Source organism: Salvia splendens, chromosome 1, assembly GCF_004379255.2.
Source record: "Salvia splendens isolate huo1 chromosome 1, SspV2, whole genome shotgun sequence".
Taxonomy (NCBI): Eukaryota; Viridiplantae; Streptophyta; class Magnoliopsida; order Lamiales; family Lamiaceae; genus Salvia; species Salvia splendens.
This window is the reverse complement of record NC_056032.1, coordinates 31,901,819-31,928,883: the sequence shown is the minus strand read 5'-3', so window position 1 is coordinate 31,928,883 and position 27,065 is coordinate 31,901,819. Positions and strand designations below refer to the sequence as shown.

Here is a 27,065-nt window from a genome sequence, read left to right as displayed (position 1 = left end):
TCATATTTATTGTTTGCTGAACATTTTCATCTTTTTGACCACTTCTTCATCTTTCTCTCGATTCAAATTCCTGCTTTGAACATTCCCCGAACCTGTAAATCTTTTTCTAATTATTTACATCATTTATACTTATTTCAAGGGATGTTAGTGTAGCCCGAAATCGGTGGCCCGAATAGCCCGCTAAGTTTATAGGGTTAGGGCAAGAAATCTCTAGTCCGACAAAACTAAAATCCGATTAGCCCGCACCGAATCACTCATGGGATGATCTTCTACATCCTAGGTCTTCCCGTTCCGTCATATGTCTAAGCCTATGGAAAGAGGGGGCATCTCCTATTATTCAAATAGGAATCCATGGGTGAATGTCAAAGGGAAGGGGTAGCCGGCTCAACCATTAGACCGGTCCATAGTTCTATTAGCCGATCTAAGGTTTACCGTCTCTCCGGCCCCGTTTTGGTGCACTATTGGAGAGCTCACTGGACCCCCGCTATGGTATTAGGAGGGGAGGAGGGCCTTCCTCCGGGCGCATCCACCGGTCAATCCACGACCCAGTCCAACCGGATGCGGAGTTCAGCTCACCTGACACAGATTTTTATTAACCCACAACCAGTTAGGACTAGACACGAAAATCCGATGGGCTGGCCCGAAAACCCGATAAAATATGGATAGCTAAAAAAATAACTTTCAATACATAAATATGGAGTATTATTCTATTTTTTTAGTCCTAATTGGCACTTCATTTAATAATTTTATAATATGGATAGCTAAAAAAATAACTTTCAATTTTATATTAAATACTCCCTCCGTTTTGCTATAGTTGAGGCGGAACTTTTGGGCACGGAGTCTAAGAAAGGGATGTTTAGTAGATTAAGTGGATAGGTAATAAAATAGATGAAGTAGGTGGACTTTTAAAATTTGAATGACAAATTTTGATTTGAATTATTATTTGAACTTGAAAAAAAAATTCTTTTTATAAATTATTTATTCATTTGTTAATTATCCAAATCCAACTTTAAATTCCGTAGATAACAAAAAAAAAAGAGAGATAGACCTACAACGTTAATTATTTAAATAAAAACTCATTTTCATTCTTCAAAAAGGAAATGAAAATTTTATCCCTACTTTTTCATTTTTCGGCAATTTTATTTGGTTATTCATACCCTTTATTTGGAGTATTTGTTTTTTGCTGAACAGAACAAAGAGATAATACCACAATTATCAAAAGCAGACTTCGTTGACACAGAGAGAGCATATGAAATGAGCTTGGGGTTTTTAAGTTAAATTGGAATAGAAATTAAATAAACAGATTAAAATAAAATTGTTAGAAGATCGACAAGACGAACTGAAATTGAGATTTTTATTGATCTGAAGTTAAATCGAAAATCGAAATATAAACTGCTGGAATCAGATTCCGTTGTCGTCGGAAAATAAATAATCAAATGAAACGAAAGTGTTAAAGAGAGTGAAGATGAACTTGAACTTGAGATTATCATTTCTGAATCGTCGGAATCGCCTAGCTCGACGACTCGCGTCTTCCGCTTGTGGCCGGAATCGCCTAGCTCGACCACTCGCGTCTTCCGCTTGTGGCCGGCGCCGGCGATCCATTGTGGGGTCGGCGAAATGAGAGGGGATGAGGGCGGCGGATCTGGATCTAGGGTTTCAGAATTGGGGAAGAGAGAAGGGAGAGTTGTGTAGAGAGAGAATGCAGAAGCGGATAATGAGCCAAACAAAAGGGCGCTTGATTTTCTTCATTTAATTACACTAATCAAGTGTAATTAGGGTTGTTAATAAATATGCATAAATCACCATTAAATTTGCTAATTATTTCCTTTTTTGGAAACGACTCAACTATGAAAAAACTTCCCGAAATGGTAAAATGACTCAACTATGGTGAAACGGAGGGAGTATATAATTTATATATTAAATTTTTATTAATATAATACTCCCCCACCCCTAAAGAATATGCACTTTAATTTGGGATTGACACGGGTTAGAATACAAAATTGGTAAAGTAAGAGAGAGATAGAGAGAAAAGGTAAATAAATTACTCCCTTTGTCCCATAATAGATGGCACTCTTGGGGATTGGCACGGGATTTTAGGTGTTGTTGTTGTGTTTGTTAGGTGGAGAGAGAAAATAATATATTTATATTAATGTGAGAGAGAGCTTTTTTCAAAAAAAGAAATGTGACATCTTTTGTGGGACAAACTAAAAAGGGAAGTGTGACATCTATTATGGGACGAAGGGAGTATTATTAGTGGAAAATGGGTCTCACCTCGTTAGAGAGAAAAAAGTTCCAAAATTAGAAAGTGCATATTCGTGTGAGACGGACTAAAAAGGAAAGAGTGCATATTCTTGTGGGACGGAGGGAGTAATTGATAAATAAATTAATAACTTCAAATTCACTGAAAAAATATTTAAATTTCTAAAATATTCATTAAAATTTTTCACGATATATCTCAAATATTAGTATTTGATCATGTTTATGATTGGGTTTAAGCATATATCTCAAATTTATTAAAATTAAATATTTTACATTTTATGAATATAACTAATTTTCATCATTATTTATTGGATTGATCGCATGTTAATCTTATCGGTAGCAACCTGATTAACCCGCAGGGTTAGCCAGAAACCCGAGCCTTTAGGGTTAGGGTTGAAATTTTATAACCCGAAAGAAATCACAACACGATTAGTCCGCACCCGATTGACCCGCAACTCGATCAAGGTTTGCCCGAAATCTGACGGGCCGACCTGATTGACACCCCTACTTACATCAGTGCAGAAAAATAGGAGTATTGAAAGAAAAACAATTACTCCCTCCGTCCCGGATAATTTATCCCATTTTTCCATTTCGCTCCGTCCCACATAATTTGTCTCATTTCACTTTTTACCAATTTTTGTAGTGGACCTCATATTCCACTAACTCATTCCTACTCACAGGGGCGGATCTAGTAAAGGCAGTGGAGGGGCATTTGCCCCACCTCATATTTTCTACTCCATGTATATATTACTAATTGTAAAATTTATTTCTTTTAATTTCTATCTAAATTCCCCTCATCAAATTCTTAAATTTTCTTTATAGATAAATTTGCCCCCTTCCCTATAAATTTCTGGCTTCGCCCCTGCCTACTCACACTTTATTATAAAATTAATATATAAAAGTAGGACTCACGTTCCACTAACTTTTTCAACTCATTTTTCATTACATTTCTTAAAACTCGTGCCCGGTCAAAATGAGAATTATCCGAGACAGAGGGAGTAAAACATAGCATAATAATTTTCTAAAAATGGGAACCATTAGTTTTTCCTACACCAAATTGAGAGAAAGGTATTTGATTTCTGATTTTGAAATTTATAGGTGAAGATTTAGTTATTTTACCTCTATTTTGATTTTAAATTTGATAAATTCTAGTAGTACTCTCTCCATCCTTCAAATTTGTCACAGTTTGATCGGGCACGAGTTTTAAGAAATATAATGAAAAAGTGAGTTGAAAAGGTTGATAAGATATGGGTCCTACTTTTAAAGTATTCTCTCCTTCCATAGTAGATGTCACACTTTTCTTTTTAGTTTGTCCCACAAAAAATGTCACATTTCTTTTTATGGAAAAAGTTCTCTCTCACGTTAATATAAATATACTATTTTCTCTCTTCATCTAACACACAAAATAAGATCTCCTAAAATCCCGTGTCATTCTTCAACTATGTCATCTACTGTGGGACGGAGAGAGTATTAGTTTTATAATAAAATGTGTATGAATAAGTTAGTGGAATGTAGGGTCCAATACTAAAAATGGTTAAAAATGAAATGTAATAAATTTTATGGGTAGAACGAAAATAGAAAAATGTGACAAAATTTTAGGGACGAAAGCAATAATATTTTTCTGATAAAAGCTTGTTATATACGCAAGCCTTTTAATGATTGAAATGAAATTGTTCACACCAATTGAAAAATATCTATCAAGCACATAGCTCAATATGTATTATCACTATCAGCAAATATTTAATCAATGACAATTTAGTAGTCCATGTACACTCTCCGTCCCAAAGAAGATGACTGTGTGTTAAGTGGAGAGCGTAAAGTAAGAGAGATGAAATAAAATTGTGATAAGGGTATTTCTATTTTTAATAATGAATTATCTTAGTTGAGACAAACTAAAAAAAAAATAGATCACCTTTAATGAGATGAGGAAAAATAAGTCACCTTTAATGGGGGACAGAGGAAGTATTAGAGCATCCACTACGAGTCCCGCGCGCGGCTCGCGTTCCGTCCCGGAGGGACGGTTCCGCCGCGGGACACGTTGCAACGTTCGTCCAGTCCCGTAGCCCGTCCCCAGCCCGTCCCGTAGCCTGTATCCGCGAGACAAGGGACCTGCCGGCCCGTCACGCGCCCAGGCGACGTGTCGCGCCCCCGATGCATGTGTGACGCCCAGTCGCTGGCCCGCGAGTGGGCGTCGTCACGGATGACGCAATAATTCATTTTTAAAAAAATTGAATTTTAATTAAAAAAAATTAATTTTCAAACGGTAATATTACCATTAATTTTTTATTTTCCTTTTTTTAAATTTTTTTACTCTATAAATAATCCTATTTCATACTCATTTCAAACACAAACACACATCTATTCCTCTCAAATCCTCTCTATCACTCCAATTTCCATCTTAAATTAACTCAATCAAATGGATCCTTTTGAGCAAATGCGTCAATTAATGGAACAATCACATGAAGAAGATCGACGACGAGAGGCGGAGGAAGCCGCGCCACCCCCACGACGCTCCCGGAAGTACATCAATCGGAACCGGGAGGAAGCCGCCGCACGGTTAGTACGCGACCACTTCTGCGATAACCCGATTTGGGGAGATACCTACTTCCGTCGCCGTTTCCGCATGAGTAAACCGCTATTTCTCCACATAGCGAATACTTTGGCGGCCCGGGAAGAGTTCTTCCGAGAAGGGTTCGACGCGGTCGGCCGTCCCAGCCACACGACGCTGCCGAAATGTACTGCAGCCATCCGTCAGCTTGCGACAGGACAAACGGCCGACATATTCGACGAATACCACCACATCGGAGACACCACTGGGCGCATGTGCTTGCTCAACTTCTGCAGAGGCGTCCGAGCAGCCCTCAGTGACAAATTTCTCCGGAGTCCAAGCACGGACGATTGTCAGTTCCTCCTCAACCTGCACGAACAAGTGCACGGATTCCCCGGGATGCTTGGCAGTGTCGATTGCATGCACTGGCAATGGAAGAATTGTCCGGTGGCTTGGAGGGGGTCCTACACGAGCGGCCACAAAGGCACCCACCCAACCGTTGTACTGGAGGTCGTTGCTGACTACCGGCTTTGGATCTGGCACGCGTACTTCGGGGTCCCTGGCTCGAACAACGACGTAAACGTGCTCCACCAGTCCGACCTCTTTACCGAAGTTTTGGATGGTAAAGCGCCGGCCATCAACTTCGTCGCCAACAACCGGCTGTATAAAATGGGGTACTATCTCGCCGACGGCATCTACCCGAAGTGGCCGACCTTCGTGAAGACGTGCAGCAGGCCTGCGAACCCAAAGTAGGCTCTTTTTGCGCAGAAGCAGGAGGCTGCGCGCAAGGATGTGGAGAGGGCGTTCGGGGTCTCCAAGCGCGCTTCAACATCATCAAAGCCCCGGCTCGTTCGTGGTACATGGAGAGCATGGTCGACATTATGTATACGTGCATAATCTTGCACAACATGATTGTCCGAGACGAAGGACCCGATGCCGAAAATTGGTTCAACCCCGAATCTCCCCGAAGCTCAACTGAAAGTAGTCCACCGCGAAGTGGAGCGCATCCGTCTATACAAGAACGGCTGGCTATTCGGGCACGGACACGCGACTCTAGCGCCCACACCCAACTCCAAGAGGATCTAATTGAGCATATTTGGGAAAACTTTGGCGGAGAAGATTAAATTATGTTATTTTTATTTTTTTAGAATTTTAATTATGTCTTTTTTTCTTTTTTTTAAGTTTAAGTTGTAAGGTTGTTTTAATTTTAATGAATTGTGTTTGTTTAAATTGGATTGGGTTGGAAAAAAAATAAAAAATGAAATTGAATGAATAGTAATTAAGGGACGGAGCGTTGCAGGTTCCGTCCCTTAGTTAAGGGATGCAGGAAAAAAGGACAATGACGGTTTAAGGGACGGTATAGAGAAAGTGTAGTGGATGGCCTTATCCATGTGCTATAGCGTGTTAGTCTATGGATATCTTGTATGGATTTGACATATTTATGACAAACCCAATAGAAAACTTTTCAGTGTAGCGTTAGAGCATCTCCAGTGGGCGGATGTCCCACTCGGACATCCACTAGGACATCCCAAAAACACCTCCAGCCACGTCACTAGGACTTCCCATCCCACTGCCACGTTACTAGGACATCCCCTTCACAATCCGCCCTTCCTACTAGGACTTCCCGCAATAAAAAAAAATCACAAATTCACAAATAAAACAATTTACGTTTACGGAAATAAAAATTCAACACGAATACGAACGGGAAAAATTAACAACTTCATTTAAAAAAAACATACATGATTTGAAAAAAAAATTACATAGTAATAAAACAAAAAAAAAAGTACTAACATCAACGTCAACCCTTCCGCGTCCAAACCTCTTCGATAATATCGTTCTGAAGTCGAATATGGGCATTTGTTTGCCGCATGTCGGCAAATGCACGCATCCGCTCGACCTCTCCATGAGGTACCCCCATATTCACAATCGCGGTGGCCACGCCGTGACTTGGACCTGCACCCGTATCATCTTCATTGGTCCACTGAGTCAGTTCCGCACCTTCATTTTCGACAATCATGTTGTGCATTATGATACATGCGTACATGACATCGCCGATGTTGGGAATATACCATTGCCGTGCAGGACCCTTGACTACCGCCCATCGACTCTGGAGCACACCAAATGCCCGCTCCACATCCTTGCGCGCTGCTTCCTGACGGCTGACATAGTATGACTTCTTTTGTCCGAGCGGATGCTTGATTGTCGTCACAAAGACAGGCCAGTTTGGGTATATCTCATCCGCTAAATAGTATCCCATATTGTGCTGGTTGCCGTTGGCGACGAAACTGATGGCGGGACCAACGCCATTGCACTGAGCATTGAACAGGGGCGACGACTGGAGAACGTTGATGTCGTTGTTCGACCCGGCGACTCCAAAATAAGCATGCCATATCCACAGCCGGTAGTCAGCTACAGCTTCTAGGATCATCGTGGGATGCTTGGCTTTGAAGCCAGTAGTGTACATCCCCTTCCAGGCGGCGGGGCAGTTCTTCCACTCCCAATGCATACAATCTATGCTGCCCAACATCCCAGGGAACCCGTGCACCAACCCATGCATATCTACCAGACTCTGGCAGTCTTCGGGGCTCGGACTCCGAAGATACCGCTCACCGAATATCGCTCTCACGCCCGCGCAAAAATTCTGCAGACACTCGACGGCTGTCGACTCGCCAATGTGGAGGTACTCGTCGAACATGTCGGTCGCGCCTCCGTACGCCAGTTGTCTGATTGCGACAGTGCACTTCTGCAAGGGCGTGAGTCCGGGTTTGCCAGCTGCACCCTCCCTGATCCTAAAATACAGGTATCTTCTCTCTAAAGCACCCACGATGTGCAGAAACAGCGGACGATGCATCCTAAAGCGTCGCTGAAATAAGGCTTCCCCAAAACGCGGTTGCGGAGCGAAGTAGTCTGCATACAACCGAATATGTGCAGCAATGTGGTCACGGGGTACTGTAGTTCGACGATGGATCGGCCGAGGTACCGCAGCCTGCTGCCGCCGCTGCGCCCTCTGCTGTAGCAGCCTATCTATCGCACCTTCCACAGCGACCTCCAATTCATTCTCGCTATCACTGTCACTAGACATTCTAGATATACATGAAATTAGAGATGTAGAGAGAGAAACTTGTTAACACAAGTGGTGCGAATGAAATAAAATTCAACGAGCCGTATATATAGAGTTTAAAAAAATTAAAAAAAATTTAAAAATCTGACGTTCGACCCGGACGTCCGACCCACGCCACAATGGCGGACGTCCGCCCGCCCGTCGCTCCGACGTCCGAGGACACCCGACGTCCTCACGGGACGTCCATATCCGACCTCCCCTGCCATAATGGCGGACGTCTCGGTCGCCCGTCGCGCATTCCGACCGGACGTCTGCCATTGGAGATCCTCTTAGCTTTTCACTTGGCAAAGAAGTCAACTTTTTATCCACAGGCACCACAACTCCTTCAAGAAACATTAAGAGCATATCTGATAATAGCCCAGCCATAATTCAGCCATAGCCCAGCCACAAACTCCTCCTGCCACATCATCAGCACTAAAACTCCTCCTGCCACATCATCAGGATAAGCAAGTGGACAAGCAATAGCTCAGCCATAACCCAGCCGCAATAAACAAAATTATTGAAAATAAATAATTAACAATCACACAAAATACGAAATTAAATTTACGACACATATACGGGGAAAATTCAATAATAATATTAAAATTTTAAAAAGTACATTAATTAAAAAAATACATTAACACAAAAAAAACTACATTAATTTTAAAAAAAACTCATACTCCACGCACGAGCCCCCCCCCCCGCCTCCGCCTCACGCCTCGCTGGCGTCGTCGTCGCCGTTGCAGCCGCTATCCGGCACCCCCAAATCTGCGGCATCTGAGCCCGTGTCTGAGCCCCCCACATGTGCCGCGGCGGCAGTCAAATCGGCTCGCATACTCACGAGCAGTGCGTGAAAAAAACTCTTCTCCTTGGAGTCAGTGGCATTCTTCCAGTCATATATAACCTTGTACATCTGAGCCCGCGTTTGTTGACGCGCCAAGAAGACGAGGTCGTCTGCCGGGCTGCCAACAATGGGGGATGGCGACTGGACCTCCTCGGACCTCTGGCGAGCCCGTTGCGCCCGCCTTTGACCAACCGGGCGAGTGCGGCGAGTAAACGCGGGAGGGGACGGGGTCTCCTGAGCGTCTTCGGGGAGGTCATGGGAACCGCCGCTGCTGCCGCCGGCATAATCACCGGTATAGTTCAGACGCTGCTTCTTCGGCCAGCCAGCATCGACTCCTGCCCGAAACTTCTCGGAGTCCATTAGCACCAGGTAGCAGTTTCAGTAGGTGGAACTCCTTGTAAAGCCCGGGCACGGGGAACTCTTTCTCCGCCATCCTCCTGTAGTCCTCGTCAGTTTGGCCACTGGACTGCATTCGGAGAGCGTTGGTGTACAAGCCCGAAAATCGGGAGACCCCTTGGCGGATTCGGTCCCACCCCTTCCGGCACTCCTCCCCGCTGCGTGGCCTCCCCTCCGGGTAAAATGTCTTGTAGGCTGCTGATATCTTAGCCCACAAGTTGACGATCCTCTGATTGTTCGAGGCGAGGTGATCATCGCAAACACTCACCCACGCCTTGGACAGCGCGACGTTCTCCGCGTCCGTCCACTTCCTCCGTGCCGAGCTGTCGTCACCAGCTGGCTGCGACGACTCGCCGACCACCCTCTTCCCCTTCTTCTTCTTGGGCGCGCCACGACCCCGCCCTACTCCCCCCGTTTGAACGGGAGTGTCCGCATCCCCGAGATCTAGTCCCAACTCCTCTATGGAGAAGGTCTCAAACCCAGTGAACCGCGTCTCCGCTGGGGTCGATGTGTGCGAAGCAGCAGTAGCAAAATCAAGACTGGAGCGATAGACGTTGTCCCCCCCAGGGTCCCCTGCATCCCCGGGTACCCTGGCGTCATCTGCATCCCGGGTGTCCACCCCGGCATCATCGGCATAGGGGTTGCATCCCCGGTCCCCCTTGCCCGCCCGGAACCGTCGGCCCGCCCTGCATCGCCGGACCCCCCGGCATCCCCTGCCATCCCGGCATACCACCCCCGGATGCCACCCCGGGCATCATCTGCTGACAAGGGTAGTAGTACCCGGGCATCGGACCCCATCCACCTCCCGCGGGTACCGTCGGAGTTTGAGACCCGCTCGTCCCTGGAGTAGGCTCGTTGTTGTGCTCCATTTCGCGTTGTTGCTCTTGTACAGAAATTAAGATAGGGAGAGTACTCGTTAAAACAAGTGGTGCAAATGAAAATGACGTCCAAATCGCGTATATATAGTGTTTCGAAAATTAAATAAAAAAAATCCCGCTCGCCGATCTGGAGCCTGCAATGGCGGCCAAGAGATCGGCGAGCGCATCGCCGAGCGCTCGGGCATCGGCGTGCGCTCGCCGGCTGCAATGGTTCGGCGAGCGGACCGGCGAGCGCCAAGAATAAGCTAGCCGGTGCGCTCGCCGCTATTGGAGATGCTCTAAATAAAGATTAAACTATCAATGAAATATTATCCAAGTTTGATTCGTTACGGGTCTTAAGAAATGTGAAAAAATGAATTAAAAAAGTTAATGGAATGAAGGTCTCATATTTACATAGTATTAGTTTTATAATAGAAAAAATAAGCGTAAAGAGTTAGTGAAAAGTGGGGGTCCATTTACCAAAATTAAAAAAAAAAACAAAGTGGGTAACTTTACAAGAACGAACTAAAATAGCAAAACTGGACAATATTTCACGGAGGCAGTATTTTTTACAGGAAAATAGAAGTCGCCTCCGGAAGGAGTGCTATGCATAATCCTATACTTTAGCATATATGCATCAAAGTTTTTTATTACAGGGATCTGGAAAAAGTGGCACCTCCGGCCAACCAATGTGTCGGATCTCTTATCCCACGGCTAATATACCCAGATCTGTCACCGCCACCACGACAAAGTCATAGTCCAGCGGGTAGCCGTTGAGCAGGCGGTTGTCGTTCCCACGTTACACAGCTCTGCCTTCAATCGACTACATTATTTGTCTGCGACGCTCTCAAACTCGATCTCGCTGAAACATAAGCCGTCGCTAGCTTAACCACGCCCTCTCGCTACCTGCATTATCATGTCTATAGAATAATGAATTTTTTGTTTGATAATAGATCATTTTTAAACTGTTTATTTTATCAACTCTAAAAATTGAATCAGGTGTTGACCTGAATAGATAAAATTATATCTTTCTAATACCTGATATTGGAGTTATTTCCATCTTCTTGCCGGCAAATCTTGTTCGTTGCAGCTGTCGAGTTTTTCATCGACTGCTGCATTGCCTCTCAATTCTTCAGATCCATGTAATTAAATTGTTCGAATGTGTTGTGTATGGGATACTGCTAAAAGATTTTGGCTCTATTTAGCATCCACAATTGTTTTCGCCCAGCCATAGCCCAGCCATAGCCCAGCCATAGTCTAGCCACAAACTCCTCCGGCCACATCATCAGCACTAAAAATCCTCCTACCACATCATCAAGACTAGCAAATAGCCTAGCAATAGCCTAGTCACATCACTCAAAATTATATAAAACAAATAATTAACAATCACACAAAATACGGAATTAAATTTACGCCACAGATACAGGAAACTACAATAATTTTATTTAAATTTTAAAAAAAGTACATTTAAAAAAATCACATAATTAAAAAAAAACTAACTCCGTGCAGTCCTCCGCGCCCATAACTCTTCAATTAAATCCTTTTGGAGTCGAATATGAGCATCCGTTTGGCGCATGTCGGCATGTGCTTGGAGGAGGCCTGCTTCATCGTGAGGTACCCCACTCCGTACGTTAGGGGCGGCCACGCCGTGGCTTGGACCGGCTTCATTATCGTCGTTGGCCCAACTAGTCAGTTGTACACCTTCGTCTTCGACAATCATGTTGTGCATGATAATACAGGCGTACATTATATCAGCAATGCAATCGATATGCCACAAACGCGTTGGACCCCTAATTGCCGCCCATTGAGACTGGAGCACACCAAATGGGCGCTCCACGTCCTCGCGCGCCGACTCCTGGCGTTCCGCAAAGTAGGCCTTCCTCTCATCCGATTTTTCATCTGATCGTCTTCATAAAGACGGGCCACCTAAGGTATATCCCATCCGCCAAGTAGTAGCCTATATCATGTTGGGTCCCGTTAGCGACAAAACTGATGGCCGGACTGACGCCCTGGCACTGCTCATTGAAAAGGGGCGACGAGTTGAGGACGTTGAGGTCGTTGTTCGACCAGGCTATCCCAAAATACGCATGCCAAATCCATAGCCGGTAGTCAGCAACGGCCTCCAGTATCATCGTGGGATTCTTTCCCTTGTAGCCGGTCGTGTAGAACCCCTTCCAGGAAGCAGGACAGTTCTTCCACTCCCAATGCATACAATCTATGCTGCCTAACATTCCCGGGAACCCATGCTTCTCCCCGTGCATCTGCATCAGATCCTGGCAGTCTTCGGGGGTAGGGCTTCAAAGGTACTGATCACTGAATATTTCAATCACGCCCTGACAGAAAAACTTCATACATTCCAGGGCAGTCGTCTCACCGATGTGGAGGTACTCGTCCCACATGTCTGTCGTGCCTCCGTAGGCCAACTGCCGGATTGCCGCAGTGCACTTTTGAATAGGTGTGTGGCCGGGTCTGCCAGCCGCATCTTGCCTGAAGCGGAAATACATATATCGATGCTCCAAAGCGTTAACAATACACATAACCAGGGCTTTGCTCATCCTAAAACGTCTCCTGAAAAGGTTGGCGTTGAACCGCGGCTCCTCTGCGAAGTAGTCTTCGTATAGGCGCTGATGTGCAGCTGCGTGATCACGATCAATCACTTCTCGGCGGTGGACAACTGAGCGAGGTCGAGGTACCGCCGGTTACAAGGCTCTTTGCATCCATTGGTTTATCTCGCGGGTCGTATAAGCCTCCAACGCTTCGGCCATTCGACGTTCGTACTCCTCAGCATCCCCCCACTACCACTTGCGTTACTCATTTCGCGTTGTTGCTCTTGTACAGAAATTAAGATAGAGAGAAAACTCGTTAAAACAAGTGGTGCGAATAAAAATGAAGTGCAACGCGCATATAAATAGTGTTTCGAAAATTAAAAAATAAAAAATCTGCTGGACGATGCGCTCGGTGATCCGGAGCCTTTTTTCCGGAAACCGGCTCGGCGGTTACAGTGGTTTGCCGAGCGCACCGCCTAGCGCCGGGGCTCGGCTAGGTGGTGTACTAGGCGCCATTGTGGATGTTCTTAATGACGGGAAGCTTGGAGTATAAGTAGTATTTATTTTTCTACGGTGGGTAATATACAGCTCTCTCTTTTCAGTTTTCACCCACTTTACATGATGAAAAGTAAAATGTGCGGATGTGATACACAACCTCTCTTTTTTTTTCAGATCGCATGGCTCAAAAATGAGATAGAGAGAAGCTTTTTCCCCAGTCGCCTTTACCGGATAAAATGCCCAATCAATCACTAAATTATGAGTATTTTTTATGGACCAGTCAGAGTATCATTTTAGGTTGGTCCAGTCAGAGTATTATTTTAGGAGGGTAAACTTTGAAAATATTATTTTAGGTCCGTCAACTCTGAGTTAATATCATTCTAAGTACATTTTTAATATTTTCAAGTTTTTCTGGACGAAAATACCCTCAATACCTTGAAGAGTATATATTTTTAATAAACTTATCATATACTCATATTTTTTTATGAATATCTTTACTATATATTTTTTTATGAATTTCTAAATATAATTTAACCTTCAATATTATCACTTAATTTTGTGACATGCAATAAATGTTCCTTATTCAACTTTTTATAATTAAAGAATTTCAAAATATTTTTAAGATATGTATACTCGTAAAATTAATGTCCTAGTCAATAGACGATACTTGAATACTGATATATTGATATTATTTTTAAATAATATATTAATATTCAAGTATCGTCTATTGACTGTGACATTAGTTTTACGAGTATACATATCTTAAAAATATTTTGAAATTCTTTAATTATAAAAAGTTGAATAAGGAACATTTCTTGCATGTTACAAAATTAAGTGATAATATTAAAGGCTAAATTATATTTAGAAAATTCGTTAAAAAATATGAGTACGTGATAAATTAATTAAAAATATATATCCTTCAAGGTATTGAGGGTATTTTCGTTTATAAAAACTTTGAAATAGTAAAAAAATACTTCGAATGATATTAACTCATAGTTGACGGACCTCAAATGATATTTTCCAAGTTCATAGACCTAAAATATACTTTGACAAAGTTTGTGGACAAAAAATTATGTTCCATCTTTTTTATATTTGTGCTTTATTTCACTATTTGCGTCTGTCACACATTTTGCAGGTTGCAGCTTTATGCATTTGCTACAGTCATATCAATTCCTAGAATAACTAAGATCAAATTACAGAAAAATAGTAGTTAATACATGATTCAATATCTATAATAAGATTACCCTATATTTTATTAAATTAGGCGCCCAAGTTAACAGCGGTGACTTTATATATGTATAGATTTCTCCATTTTAATTATTTATTATGCTATTTACAAGATGGGCATGGAAAAATGATCGGACTCTTAAAGTGGGACGGAGGGAGTATTTTTTGTTTCAATTATGTTGTTAGTTTATAATTTTTATTGCATTTTATTTTATTGTATTTTATTTATCTCAATTGTATTCTTAATAATTTGGAATAAATTTAAATATTCAATCTGCCGCCCCTGTTTTCTTTTTCAATATTGGATGGAGTACTTTGTATTTTTATTACTCCCTCCGTCTCACTTTAAGAGTCTCAGTTGAGTTCGGCACAAGTTTTATGAAATGTAAAGAAAAGTTGGTGAAAAAGATAGTGGAACGTGGGTTCTAATTTTTTATATTATTTTTATAATAAAATGTGAGTGGAAAAATGTTAGTGGAATGTGAGGCCTAATACCATTCATGAAATATTCCAACCGGGACTCCTAAAGTGGGACAGAGGGAATAAAATTTTATAGTAGTAATTTTCATTGTTCATATTATGAATATTTTGTAATTATTTTTATCTAACATGAATTGTTAGTTTAGTTGCGTTTATAAGTGCCGTTTTGTATTTTAAATTCTGTAATATTAAAATTGAACGATGTCTTTAGATGTACTAATTTTATTACTAGTGGAGTAGTATTTTTTTAAGTATGTGATGTAATTATTTATCGTACAACTTACACTTCTTAGCAAAAATTTAAATAACTTACACTTCTTAGTCGAAAATTTTAAATATGACACTGCATTTGCCTATTGTATTTTATTTTCTAATAAGAGCAAAGATATTATAATAATTATGGGCCGTTCATCAAGCCATATTGCAACCTGTTAATTCAAGACATTCGTTTTTAAGTCCACATAATGTTTTATGGCCGAACAGAAATTTCTCAAGGGCCCGAAGTCCTAAAATAGAGCCAGGGAATTATATTATTATTATTATTATTATTATTATTATTATTATTATTATTATTATTATTATTATTATTATTATTATTATTATTATTATTATTATTATTATTATTATTATTATTTTACTGAAACTTGTTTTTGCATCATGTATAGCTTATGCACAATTTACAAGCATAAATCTCTTCAGACTAGCACTAAAAATGTAATCGTATCAAACTGTGAAATGCGTATTATATTTTACTTCCAACATTATATTGGATTAAACATTTAGAATTTTCTTGATTTTAAATTTGAGCCATGAAATAATCCGACTAAAAATTTCACTCAAAAGAAGTCGATTTTAAAATTCTTACAAAAGGAAGAAGATATTGGAGTATTTATTTGTATGCAAATAAAAGACACGTTTTGACTTGATATAAAATTTTAGAAATTGTTTAATTTTTTAAAGGAAATAAGTAAAAAAATAATTAAGAGTTAATGTAATACGTGATCAATTTATTAAAATAGAAAAAAAATATCTTTTGTTTTTATTCTTGGAGAGAGAGAGAGAGAGGAGCAGTATTTAGATAGCTAAACAACATGGCGACTATAGCGATGCTACCAAGATGGACACGTGTTCATCTGAGCGACCAAAGCATATTGATTGGTACTAGCTCCGTTAGTTTTGTTGCTAAAATTACTTGATCTACGGAGGCGATATCGGCTCATATCGATTGCAGCCTCTGATTTTGACTCCAACTACGTCGTTTTGTATTGGCGAGCCACTCATAACTTGACAACACTCTCTACTTGGCGCCTGCGTTTATCAAACTCATTAATAATTCCTCATCCACCTAATTTTCATTTTTAAAAATCTTATTCACATCTTTGCCGTCGCTCCTAATAAAATCTACTAATTCACATTTTTATAAATTACCTTGTTCCAATATTGAGGATGAAGCAAGCCGGCAGTGACATTGAAGGCCTTCAACAAATAAGCAGCCTTATAATTTAACTTGTCACATTTCCTCCTGAATTCGGATCGGTCCCTGATGTAGCTCGTTGATGTAAATCCGCCCTCGATCTCGTCGATCCCGTAAAACCGAAACTCGAGAGGCCTTTCACAAGGATTCAAGCTCATGAGTCGAGTATTGAAAGTGAAGGGCCCTCGCCTCCACGACCACGTCAAAAATGTCTGCAGTGGAGTGCTCAAATCTTTTGCAGTCAATATGAAAGGATATAACTGAACATTGTAGCCCCATGAAATCGAAATCGACCAATTTCGGGTTAAGTCATAGCAAAATGTATGCTGCAGTAGCCGGCTCGGATCGAATTCGTACGGCGCCATGAGTTTCTTTAGCGATGCAACCCTGTTCGTGTCCCGAAACAATGGTTGAAGGTAGTCTAGATGGTGCAGTGATACAAGTGGCGCTAACGGATGCGCCGAAAGCAGGCCAAACGGATTTCCACGTATATCCATCTACAAAAATGAAATAGAGCACTGCTTTATTATAGTATAGTACATCATACATGCAACAATGAAGCTGTCTGTCTTAATTGGTAAGACGCTGAATCCTCTTTAAAAGAAAATACAACTAATATAGTTCAATTTATTTAACCTGATGAAAACCAACTTCTGTGGTGAGGGGAACGCCGATTTCACTGATGCAAGCCCCGATTTTCTGATCGGAGCCGTAAAACGCGGCGTAGCGATCAATGCAACGGTCGAGAATCGGGACGAGGGCTGCGGCCATGGGGCGGCTGATGGCGAAGCCGCCCCCGCCGTAGCCCATAGTGTAGGAATGGACGACATCCTGGTCCACGCTCTCGGAGATGCCGCCGATGTAATACATCTGGCGGTGGTCGTATTTCCTCAAAACGCTGACCAAATTGCGGGTGAAGAAAACGGTGTCGTCGTCTCCCATGACGAACCACCTGACGTCTCGCTGGCCGAGGTCGAAGCTCTCCTTCACGATGCGGGCGATCCGCACGGCCGACCTCGACCCGTACCAGCACGTGTACTTGAACCGGGCTGTGTCGGCTGAGATTTTGTACGGAGGCGATGAGTCTGGCCAGTTCTCGGGGGCGGCCTCGTCCAGCCAGACGAAGCCGCGGGTGGAGTTCGGGCGCCACCATAGCTCGGAGTAGTGGCGGCGGCGGCGCCATGTCTTGGCGGAGCCGCTGATGCCGAAGAGGATGTGCGATATGTTGGTGTCTGATTCGGCGGCGGAGACAGCGTTGATGCGCTGAGGGCGGAGGAAAGATGAGATGAAACAGAGTGAAAATACGGCGAGAATGGAGATTAGTGAGAGGGATTTCCGGCCAAAACCTGGGAATTTGAAGGAGAGATGTTTCAAGGGTTTGATGGAGTGTGGAGTCGAGTTTTTTGATTGGTGCGCCATGCCTGTTTTATTTTCCGTTGATTCGGTTTTGGAGGTTGTGGAATTACTACTTGCATATACACTCCCAGCTAAGTACTCACTCCGTTCCATTATAGTGAAGGCATTTCTTTTCGGCACGGAGATTTAAAAAAATTGTATTAAATGAGTTAAGTAACAAAAGAATAAAGTAGGAAAGAAAAAAAAGGTAGAGAGATTAAGAGAGAGTCAAGTAGTTGAACAGAAATGTGTTGACTTTTATTAAAAAGTGAAATGACTCGGAACGTACTAAAATTGACAAAATAACTCTACTACTATAGAACGGGGGAGTATAAAAATAGATGCATTTTAAAATTAAACGAGAATTAATATAGAATTGATAAAATAAAAGAAAGGATCAGAATGGTAGTTAAACTAGTGTCATAGTGGTATAGATGTATATGAATAATGAGTTAGAGACCACTTCCATAAATAAAAAAATGCATATATTTTTATGAGACGGATGAAGTATTTAATTATTAACTAATTTATGGAACAGGTGTCGATCGATATGTTAGTTTGGTATCGAAGAAAATATAGTTGGGTAGGTTTGACTTGTGTCTTGATATTTAAGAGTTGGTCCGGTAGGGTAAGACAATAGAATTGCCGGAAATTGAATTGACTTATGCAACTTAATTAGATTTATGCCACCAATCAATTAATAGGGTAGTTTGTCTTTTATGAAATTTTACCTTGGTTTTGTACGGGATGCATGGAGGTTAGATGTCATTCTAAGAATCCAAGTATTGAGCAATATACGCAAGTGCCTAGATGCATGTGTACATTTATTAATTACTAACAAGTAGTATTTAAAACAGGCAAGTGCTTTGCTTTCCTATTTGGGTAGAAATTAGATATAGATGAAATTACTATTTGGTGAACACATAAATAAAGTTCAACCGACAGTGTTAAAAAGAAGAAATGGTTAGAATTCTGGAAAGATATATACATGTAAGTAAGCATGCGCACGGTTCGAAAACCGTTCACGGTTCCAGATTTCCCTGGAGGTTCCGGTTCCGGTTCAAAAAATCGGCAGTTCTGGTGGCGGTTCAAAACCGCCAGTTTTTTGCCGAAACCGTTGGTTCAGGGCCGGTTCGGCGGTTCATAAATTTTTTTTTCTTCTCGTTTTAGTGTTTATTTCAACGAGACTACAAGTCACAACTTATAAGTTACAATTTACACTTAATGTTGGACTTGAGCCTTTGGGTTGAAAAAAGAGTGTATTGGATGATTCCCTTTTATAGCTACATGTTCTTAGATGTTTTGCTATTTCTTTCAATGCGGGATAAAACTCCTTATTTATAAGTACATGATATATCTCCATCATCTTTGTTTATATTAGTTTATATCTTGACTATCTTCTATTATTATAACTTAACAATAAATATAATTACATAAAGTATTATTCTTTAATTCTTTATCATTTTCGATTTGTTTGTGTATAAGTTTATGTGTATGTTAACTAATAAATACCATTATACACATTAAGAGAATAATTATTATACAAATTGTATTATTCTAGCGATAACTATAATATGAATAATTATTTAGCTATATACAAATCATATTACTCAATAAGTGTTTATTCTTATCTATCAAGAATATATTCACAAATAATAATCTTATTTATATAAATTATACTACATCTATTAGAATAACAACTATTATACAAAATCATACTATTAGTCTACTACTAGTATATAAATATATAAATATATAAACTATATTATACCACTAAACAAATCATTCTTTAGTAATCTATTTTTATCATTATTATACCAATTATATTAATTGTTATTTTTTTCATATTTTAATCAGTATATTGAGAAAAATTAGCAACATACTTACATTTAAATCCAATTATTTGAACACGTCCGTATTCTATAAATATACAAATTATTAGCAACATGCAACATTCAAATTTAATTAAACTATTCTAGTTGATGCTATTATTATCTATAAATTTGTCTTAGAAAAATAATCATAACAAAAATAGAGATAAAGTTAGTGAATAATAAAATGTACTCCGTAGTAAAAAATAAAGAAAAGTAGAAAACAAAAGAAAGTTTTGTATCTCACATTGGAAAAAGATAAATGAATGATCTAAACATGTAGTTATAAAAGAAACTTCAACGTATTTTGTCCTACATTGAAAGTGAAACAAAAAATATTCAAGGATGTCTCTATAAAAGAGAAACAACCTAGAATGATTTCATAAATTCACAAGCCCATCAAATATATATGGGCTATTATGAATTTCTTGTATTCATTTATTTGTAAAAATTGTTTTTAAATATAAAAATTAATTTTTATAAATAAAATATTTTTTTTAAACTTCGGTTGAACCACCGGTTTAACCGTTGAACCGGCGGTTCCAATTTCGCATTTCGTTGAACCTGAACCGGACCGTGTGAACCGCTGAACCGTCCGGCGGTTCGGAACCGCAGCACCGGTTTGTCCGTGCGTATGTAAGTGTACATTTTTCGATTAAAAAAGGTTAGAATTATGAAATGTTAAAGAATTTGACGTAAATCAGTTTATAGATTGTGAAAGGTGCTTTAAGTTTGATTGCTCTATAATTTTCATGTCCCGCAAATTAATTCACTCTTTAAAAAAAAATTATTCCGTATCAAAAAGTTACAATATTATAAAGAACAATATCTTTATTTAAAAAAATTAGTGTTCCCCCGGGCACTTTCCTTTAGAATGTCCACAGTGGTGAGCCGCCGCGGCTGTCTATAGGCAGGGGCGGACGCAGAAATAAATGACGATAAGGGCTGAAATTACTAAATTTTATTTTGAAGTATACTTTTAGGTATTTTAGAATATTTATCGGGGCTTTTACATAATAATTTGTGTTAAACTTGGATAAATTTTAAAATTTTACAAAATAAAAAAGGTTAGAAGATAAATTTGTTAAGGGCTTTAGCCCCACCCTTATTATACATGTGTCCGCCCTTGTCTATAGGGGAGGACGCGGGCGGCCAAGGCACGCGGGGGGGGAGGACGCAGGCGCGCCAAGTAGTTGGCGAGGACGGGGCACAGGGACCGGGGCCGCGACGGCCTATAGCACAGCCCGACGAGCTACCGCGACGCCGGCCACTTTTTTTTTTTTTTTGAATTTCCAGCTTTTTGTGATAAAATAATGTGATTTGTGCTAACAATTGATAAAGTAATGCAATTTGTGGCTAGGGACAAGTCCACTATTGGGCTGGAAAAGTTTTTGTGGCTGTGGACAAGTTTTTATGGCTAGTGGAAGAGTTTTTTGTGGCTGTGCCTGGGCTTGTCCACATTATTGTGGACACTCTTAGAAGTAATGTATAAAGTGACAATCATATTCTATTAGGAGTATCTTTTTTTTCCTACTTTTTTATATACTAATACCTTTGTTTACTAGTTTACGAGTTTTAATACGTAATTAGTAAAGTAAGAAAGAAATAAGAAAAAGTAAGAGAGAGATACGAAAAAATATTGAAATGAGTGTTAGTGAATTGTGGGTTGCGGCCCAAAATGGTAAAACTAGTACTCCCTCCGTCCCACTTTAGGAGTCCCGGTTTACCATTTTTGGGTGTCCCACTTTAGGAGTCCCGGTTGAAATATTTCATAAATGGTCCACATTCCACTAACATTTTTCTACTCACATTTTATTATAAAATTAATATAAAAAAGTAGGACCCACATTCTTTTTCTTTCTCCACTACCAATACTCCAATCACTTTTTCTTTCTATCTCTCTTTTTTACTTTACTAATTATGCATTAAAACTCATACTAAATGTTGTCTATTTTTTAGAGACAAATGGAGTATGAGCATGGGCGGATCTAGTAAAGGCATGGGCTTACGGCGGCCGAGTTTTTTTTTGTCACGAACATTTAAGTGATCTGCAAATTATACTCCATCCGTCCCACAATAGGAGTCACTCTTATTGTGGGCATGGATTTTAAGAAATGTAAAGAATAGTGGGTCGGAAAAGTTAGTGGAATATGAGACCCACTTTTTGTATTGGTTTTATAATAAAATGTTAGTGAAGTAAGTTAGTGGAATGTGAGACCTACTTACCATTTATGGTAGAAATGAAGTGTGACTCTTATCGTAAGATGGATTAAAATGGCAAATTGTGATTCTTATTATGGGACGGGGGGAGTAACTTAAAAACTAATACTACTATATAAAAATTTGAACTGTATCACTTAATTTTATAAGGAGTGGACTACATAAATGGTACCTGATCTTTCACTTTCGCACATAAATGGTACATGATCTTTATTTTATATCGTTTTTGGTACCCCAAGACAAAAATAACCCTAGGTACCAAACATGTGATTTTTTTGTTATGGAGGATATTTTTGGAAATTTCAATTAAATAGAACCATATATGTGATTTTTTCTTTCTTTCTTTCTTATTTCTTTTTTTCTTCTTTAGTTTATTCTTCTTTCTTTTTTCTTCATTTTCTTCATTCTTTTTAGTATTTTATCTTCCTTTCTTTCTTTTTTCTCCTTAGTTTATGTTTCCTCTTTTTTTCTTTTCTCTTCTTGTTCTTCTTTCTTTTTAGTGTTTTATACATACATCTAATTGCATTTATAATATAAATCAATAACAAAACACCTAATTAAATTAATTATTTAAAGTAATTAAATCAATTAAATATTTTTAATTAAATTATTTATACTCATTTTAGGGTTGAAATAGTTAACTAAAAATATTCAACTCTTTATCATTATGAATACAATTCACAATTTTAAATTTTGATTAAGACTATATTGATTAGTTATTAATTTAATATAAAATAATAATTATTAAATATTAATTACTACTAATTTTTACTATTATAACAATAATATTATTATAATAATTAAATTTAATTATAACTATAATTATGATTAAGTATATTTAAATGATATTAAAAAATAAATTAATTATTAATTTATAACATCAAAATAATAATATTAATATTGATTAATAATAATAGTATAAAGAGTGAGGAGAATGAGAGAAGATATTATAATATCACTTTTGGTACTAGTTTTGTCAATGTCCAAAATATCCTTTATGACACAAATGGAAAAATGAATTTGTTTAGAGGATATTTTGGGGTGAAAATTGCATCAGGTACCAAAAATGTGATTTATAGATACCAAAAACGCTATAAAATAAAGATCAAGTACCATTTATGTACGAAAGTGGAAGATCATGTACCATTTATATAGTTCACTCTTCTATAAGTGAACATTGGATATCAAGCTTCAAACTCCACTTAAGAAAAAGTGTCTCGGGCCCTCGAGGTTATGTGAATTTTGTTGGGCCTTGTTAATGAAAAATAAAGTTTTTATTTGAGATCCTTTTTCATAGAGAAATTATTAACTTGAGACATCACTCGATGTCCAGATAAATTTCGTTCAAATTTATATACTCTTTTGTCCCATAAAATATATTTCCTCTATCCATAAAAATATATACAATTTCTATTTCCGTTCGTCCCTAAAAAGTATGTGCATTCTATTTTTAAAAAGTCATATCAATATAATAATATAGATTTCACTATCCACTGACACTACTTTAACTACCATTATCCTCCCATCTCTTACTTTACCATGCCATTCTCATCTCCTCTCTTACTTTACCAATTTTGTCTTTATTTTCGTGTTATACCCATTGTCTATTGCCCATATTTTTATCAATTTGATAACCACTTAGTTATCAACTCGATAACTACTTCTTAAGTAGTAAAATAAAAAAATGATCACCTTTTGTGGAAGCAAAGTTCAAGATGATTATCACTTCATCCTTTCCTAAGCCTATATATATGTGTGGACGTTGAAGGGGAAATTATAATAACATCAACATCACAACATCTCAATTTCCTCTCTAAACTAGTTCTCTCATTCTCATATAGCCACTATAGGAGCATCGTCTCCTCATTTTCTCAAAACTCCGAAAGTTCGCCGGTGCCTAGTGAGTTTGAGGTGCTTCTACTCACTAGGACAAAGTTATTTTATCTTTGGGGACACTACGCCAATCCGTTAGCACTAGCCGGAGCGTAATTTATCTTGCGGAAAGAGGGCTTTCCTCGACTCGACGTATTGTTTGTACGGTTATTTTCTATTTTTATTGTAATTTCCATTTCACTTGTATTCGTATTGCTCTTCGGTTGTAATAGTTAGAGTACTGCCTGTAAACGGCTCGGGAATTTTCCCAATTTTATACAACAGTCGCAAGACAAATTAGTTGTACTCTAGGTGATGTCGACCGAAGCTATAATGAACGGAAACTATAGAGCTGGAGGAAACGAACACCAACAAAATGGATCTACTTTTGCTGCTGCCAAAACATCGGTGTTGACACCTGTTTCGACCTCGAGGGTGATGCCTCAGGCCGATAAGCCAGAGAAATTTAAGGGCTCTGAATTTAAACGTTGGCAACAAAAGATGTTGTTCTACCTAACTACGTTAGGTGTTGCCAACTTCCTCACGGAAGATGCGCCAGTCGTATCTGAGGAAGAGACGAACTTCCATGCCCGGAATGCCTATGATGCTTGGCATCAAGGCGATTTCTTGTGCAAGAATTACATCCTGAACTGCTTAGAGGATAGTCTTTATTCTATCTTCGTAGGGACTAAGACCTCAAAAGAATTGTGGAAGGCTCTTGACAAGAAGTATCGCTTCGAGGACGCCGGTACAAAAAAGTATGTAGTTGCAAAATTTTTGGACTACAAGATGGCGGACTCTCGTCCAATTTTGGCGCAAGCCGAAGAACAGCAAATCATAATCCATGATGTCCACGCTGAAAGATGGTGGATGAAGCTACTAGTTCTCATTCTCTGGAAAGGACGAAGCCAAGTCCTGAGAATGAAGAACCAAGACGTAGCAAAAGAGCCAGAGTTGCAAAGACCTTTGGTCCCGACTTTATTACTTTTATGTTGGATGATGAGCCAAAGTCACTAGCAGAAGCTCTGTCTGGCCCAGATGCACCATTCTGGCTAGAAGCGATCAATAGTGAAATTGAATCAATCATGAGAAATGACACATGGGTGTTAGTGGACTTGCCAGAAGGTTGTAAGCCTTTAGGGTGCAAGTGGATCCTGAGAAGGAAATATAAAGATGATGGTACTATTGATAAGTACAAAGCTCGCTTAGTCGTGAAAGGCTTTAAGCAGAAAGAAGGATACGACTTCTTTGATACCTATTCACCGGTTACAAGAATCACTTCTATTCGGATGCTTCTTGCGATTGCTTCATTGCACAATCTTGAGATTCATCAAATAAATGTGAAAACTTCATTTCTGAACGGTGAATTGGAATAAGAGATATATATGGAGCAACCTGAAGGGTTTGTTGTACCTGGCCAAGAAAGGAAGGTATCCAAACTAGTGAGGTCTCTATATGGATTAAAGCAAGCGCATTGCAATGGCACTTGAAGTTTGACAAAGTGATGTTGTCAAATGGATTTACTATCAACGAGTGTGATAAGTGTATTTACATTAAAAACACAGATAATGGGTTTGTTATTGTGTGTCTTTATGTAGACGATATGTTGATTATGGGCAGTAATAATCGCATTATAAACGAAATGAAAAATCTGTTGAAAAGAAATTTCGACATGAAAGATATGGGTCTAGCTGATGTGATTCTTGGAATCAAGATTGTAATAGATCACGAGGCAATTACTTTGACACAATCTCACTACGCTGAGAAAGTGCTCAAGAAGTTCCGATCATTTGATTGTGAGCCAGCTAAGACTCCATTGGACCCAAATGTGCATTTGAGGGTGCACACGGGTGAGCCTATTGCTCAATAAGAATATGCAAGGATCATAGGGAGTATGATGTTTATCACAAACTGCACCCGACCTGATCTTGCATGTCCAGTGAGCAAGTTGAGCCGAAATACGAGCAATCCAAGTAACGAACATTGGAAAGCTCTTCGTAGAGTTTTGAGATACTTAAAGTATACTCTCAACTTTGGGCTGCATTACACCAGATATCCCCAAGTACTTGAAGGGTACTGTGACGCAAATTGGATTTCTAATTCAAAAGACTCATTTTCAGCAATTGGATATGTGTTCACAGTGGGGGGTGGTGCTGTTTCGTGGAAGTTAACGAAACAAACCTGTATAGCTCGATCCACCATGAAATCTGACTTTATCGCTTTAGATAAAGCAGGGGAAGAAGCCGAGTGGCTTAGAAACTTCCTAGAAGACATCCCATGTTGGAAGAAGCTAGTGCCCACAGTAGTGATATACTGTGATAGCCAAATGGCTATAGGGAGAGCATATAATAGTTTGTATAACGGAAAGTCTCGACATATACGTCGAAGGCACAATACCGTGAGGCAATTGATCACGAGTGGTGTTATCTCAGTTGATTATGTAAAGTCAAAAGATAACTTAGCGGATCCATTAACCAAAGGGTTATGTCGTGATCAAATGCTTAAGCTGCTAGAAGGAATGAGGTTGAAAACCACATCTAAAAGATGACTATAGTGGTAACCCAACCATACGATTGGAGATCCCATGGGCTTGGTTCAATGGGAAAACGAAGCTATATGAATCTAGTCGTAACACTCAGAAGATCTTAAAGCATTGAGTGTTTTAACCTGCACGTGGTAAGAGGTTAAGTCTTTGACTTTTATTGATTCTTGGAAACCTCTAGGAGGTAGAGTATAGCAGGATACTCGAGAAAGAATCACCTATGTAAGTGAGAAGTGAGGGCCGCTTCAAAATGTGTAAAATCACTTATAAATCCAAAGTGGTGTTCCATGGCCAGAAAAGGACACAAACGTGAGAACGGACGAGTTTGTAAATAATATTGTGTCAATACCATTATCTCGGTATACACCAAGGAGGAATGGTTCAAGGCATCACGTCCACCAGGCCGCCGGTATGCCCGATCGTATTGACTATGGAAGGTTCAAAGCCCCAAGCTACTATTTCAAATGCAATATTATTTCTTGAGAATTGAGGCTAGCGTCTGCATACATGCATATGCATTCCTCCGATGGAGGTGTGACTAAGATGTTGGTTTGAGCTTGTGAAGCTCTAACCAATGTGGGGGATTGTTGGAATTATCAATTTGATAACCACTTAGTTATCAATTTGATTAAATTAGAAGCTTCTTATGGAGCTATCAATTTGATAACCACTTAGTTATCAACTCGATAACTACTTCTTAAGTAGTAAAATAAAAAATGATTACCTTTTGTTGATGCAAAGTTCAAGATGATTATCACTTCATCCTTTCCTAAGCCTATATATACGTGTGGACGTTGAAGGAGAAATTATAATAACATCAACATCACAACATCTCCATTTCCTCTCTAAACTAGTTCTCTCATTCTCATATAGCCACTATAGGAGCATCGTCTCCTCATTTTCTTGAAACTCCGAAAGTTCGCCGGTGCCTAGTGA

At 39.5% G+C, this 27,065-nt stretch overlaps 1 protein-coding gene across 1 annotated transcript; it reads right to left on the bottom strand.

Moving 5' to 3' along the window:
- Positions 1 to 15,952: 15,952 nt before the first annotated feature.
- Positions 15,953 to 17,648, bottom strand: LOC121772067. The gene is made up of 3 exons (XM_042169055.1): positions 16,866 to 17,648; positions 16,184 to 16,726; positions 15,953 to 16,063 (listed from the first exon to the last, which is right to left on the bottom strand). The coding sequence occupies exons 1-3, from the start codon at positions 17,646 to 17,648 to the stop codon at positions 15,953 to 15,955; spliced, it is 1,437 nt and encodes a 478-aa protein (XP_042024989.1).
- Between the last annotated feature and the right edge of the window lie 9,417 nt (positions 17,649 to 27,065).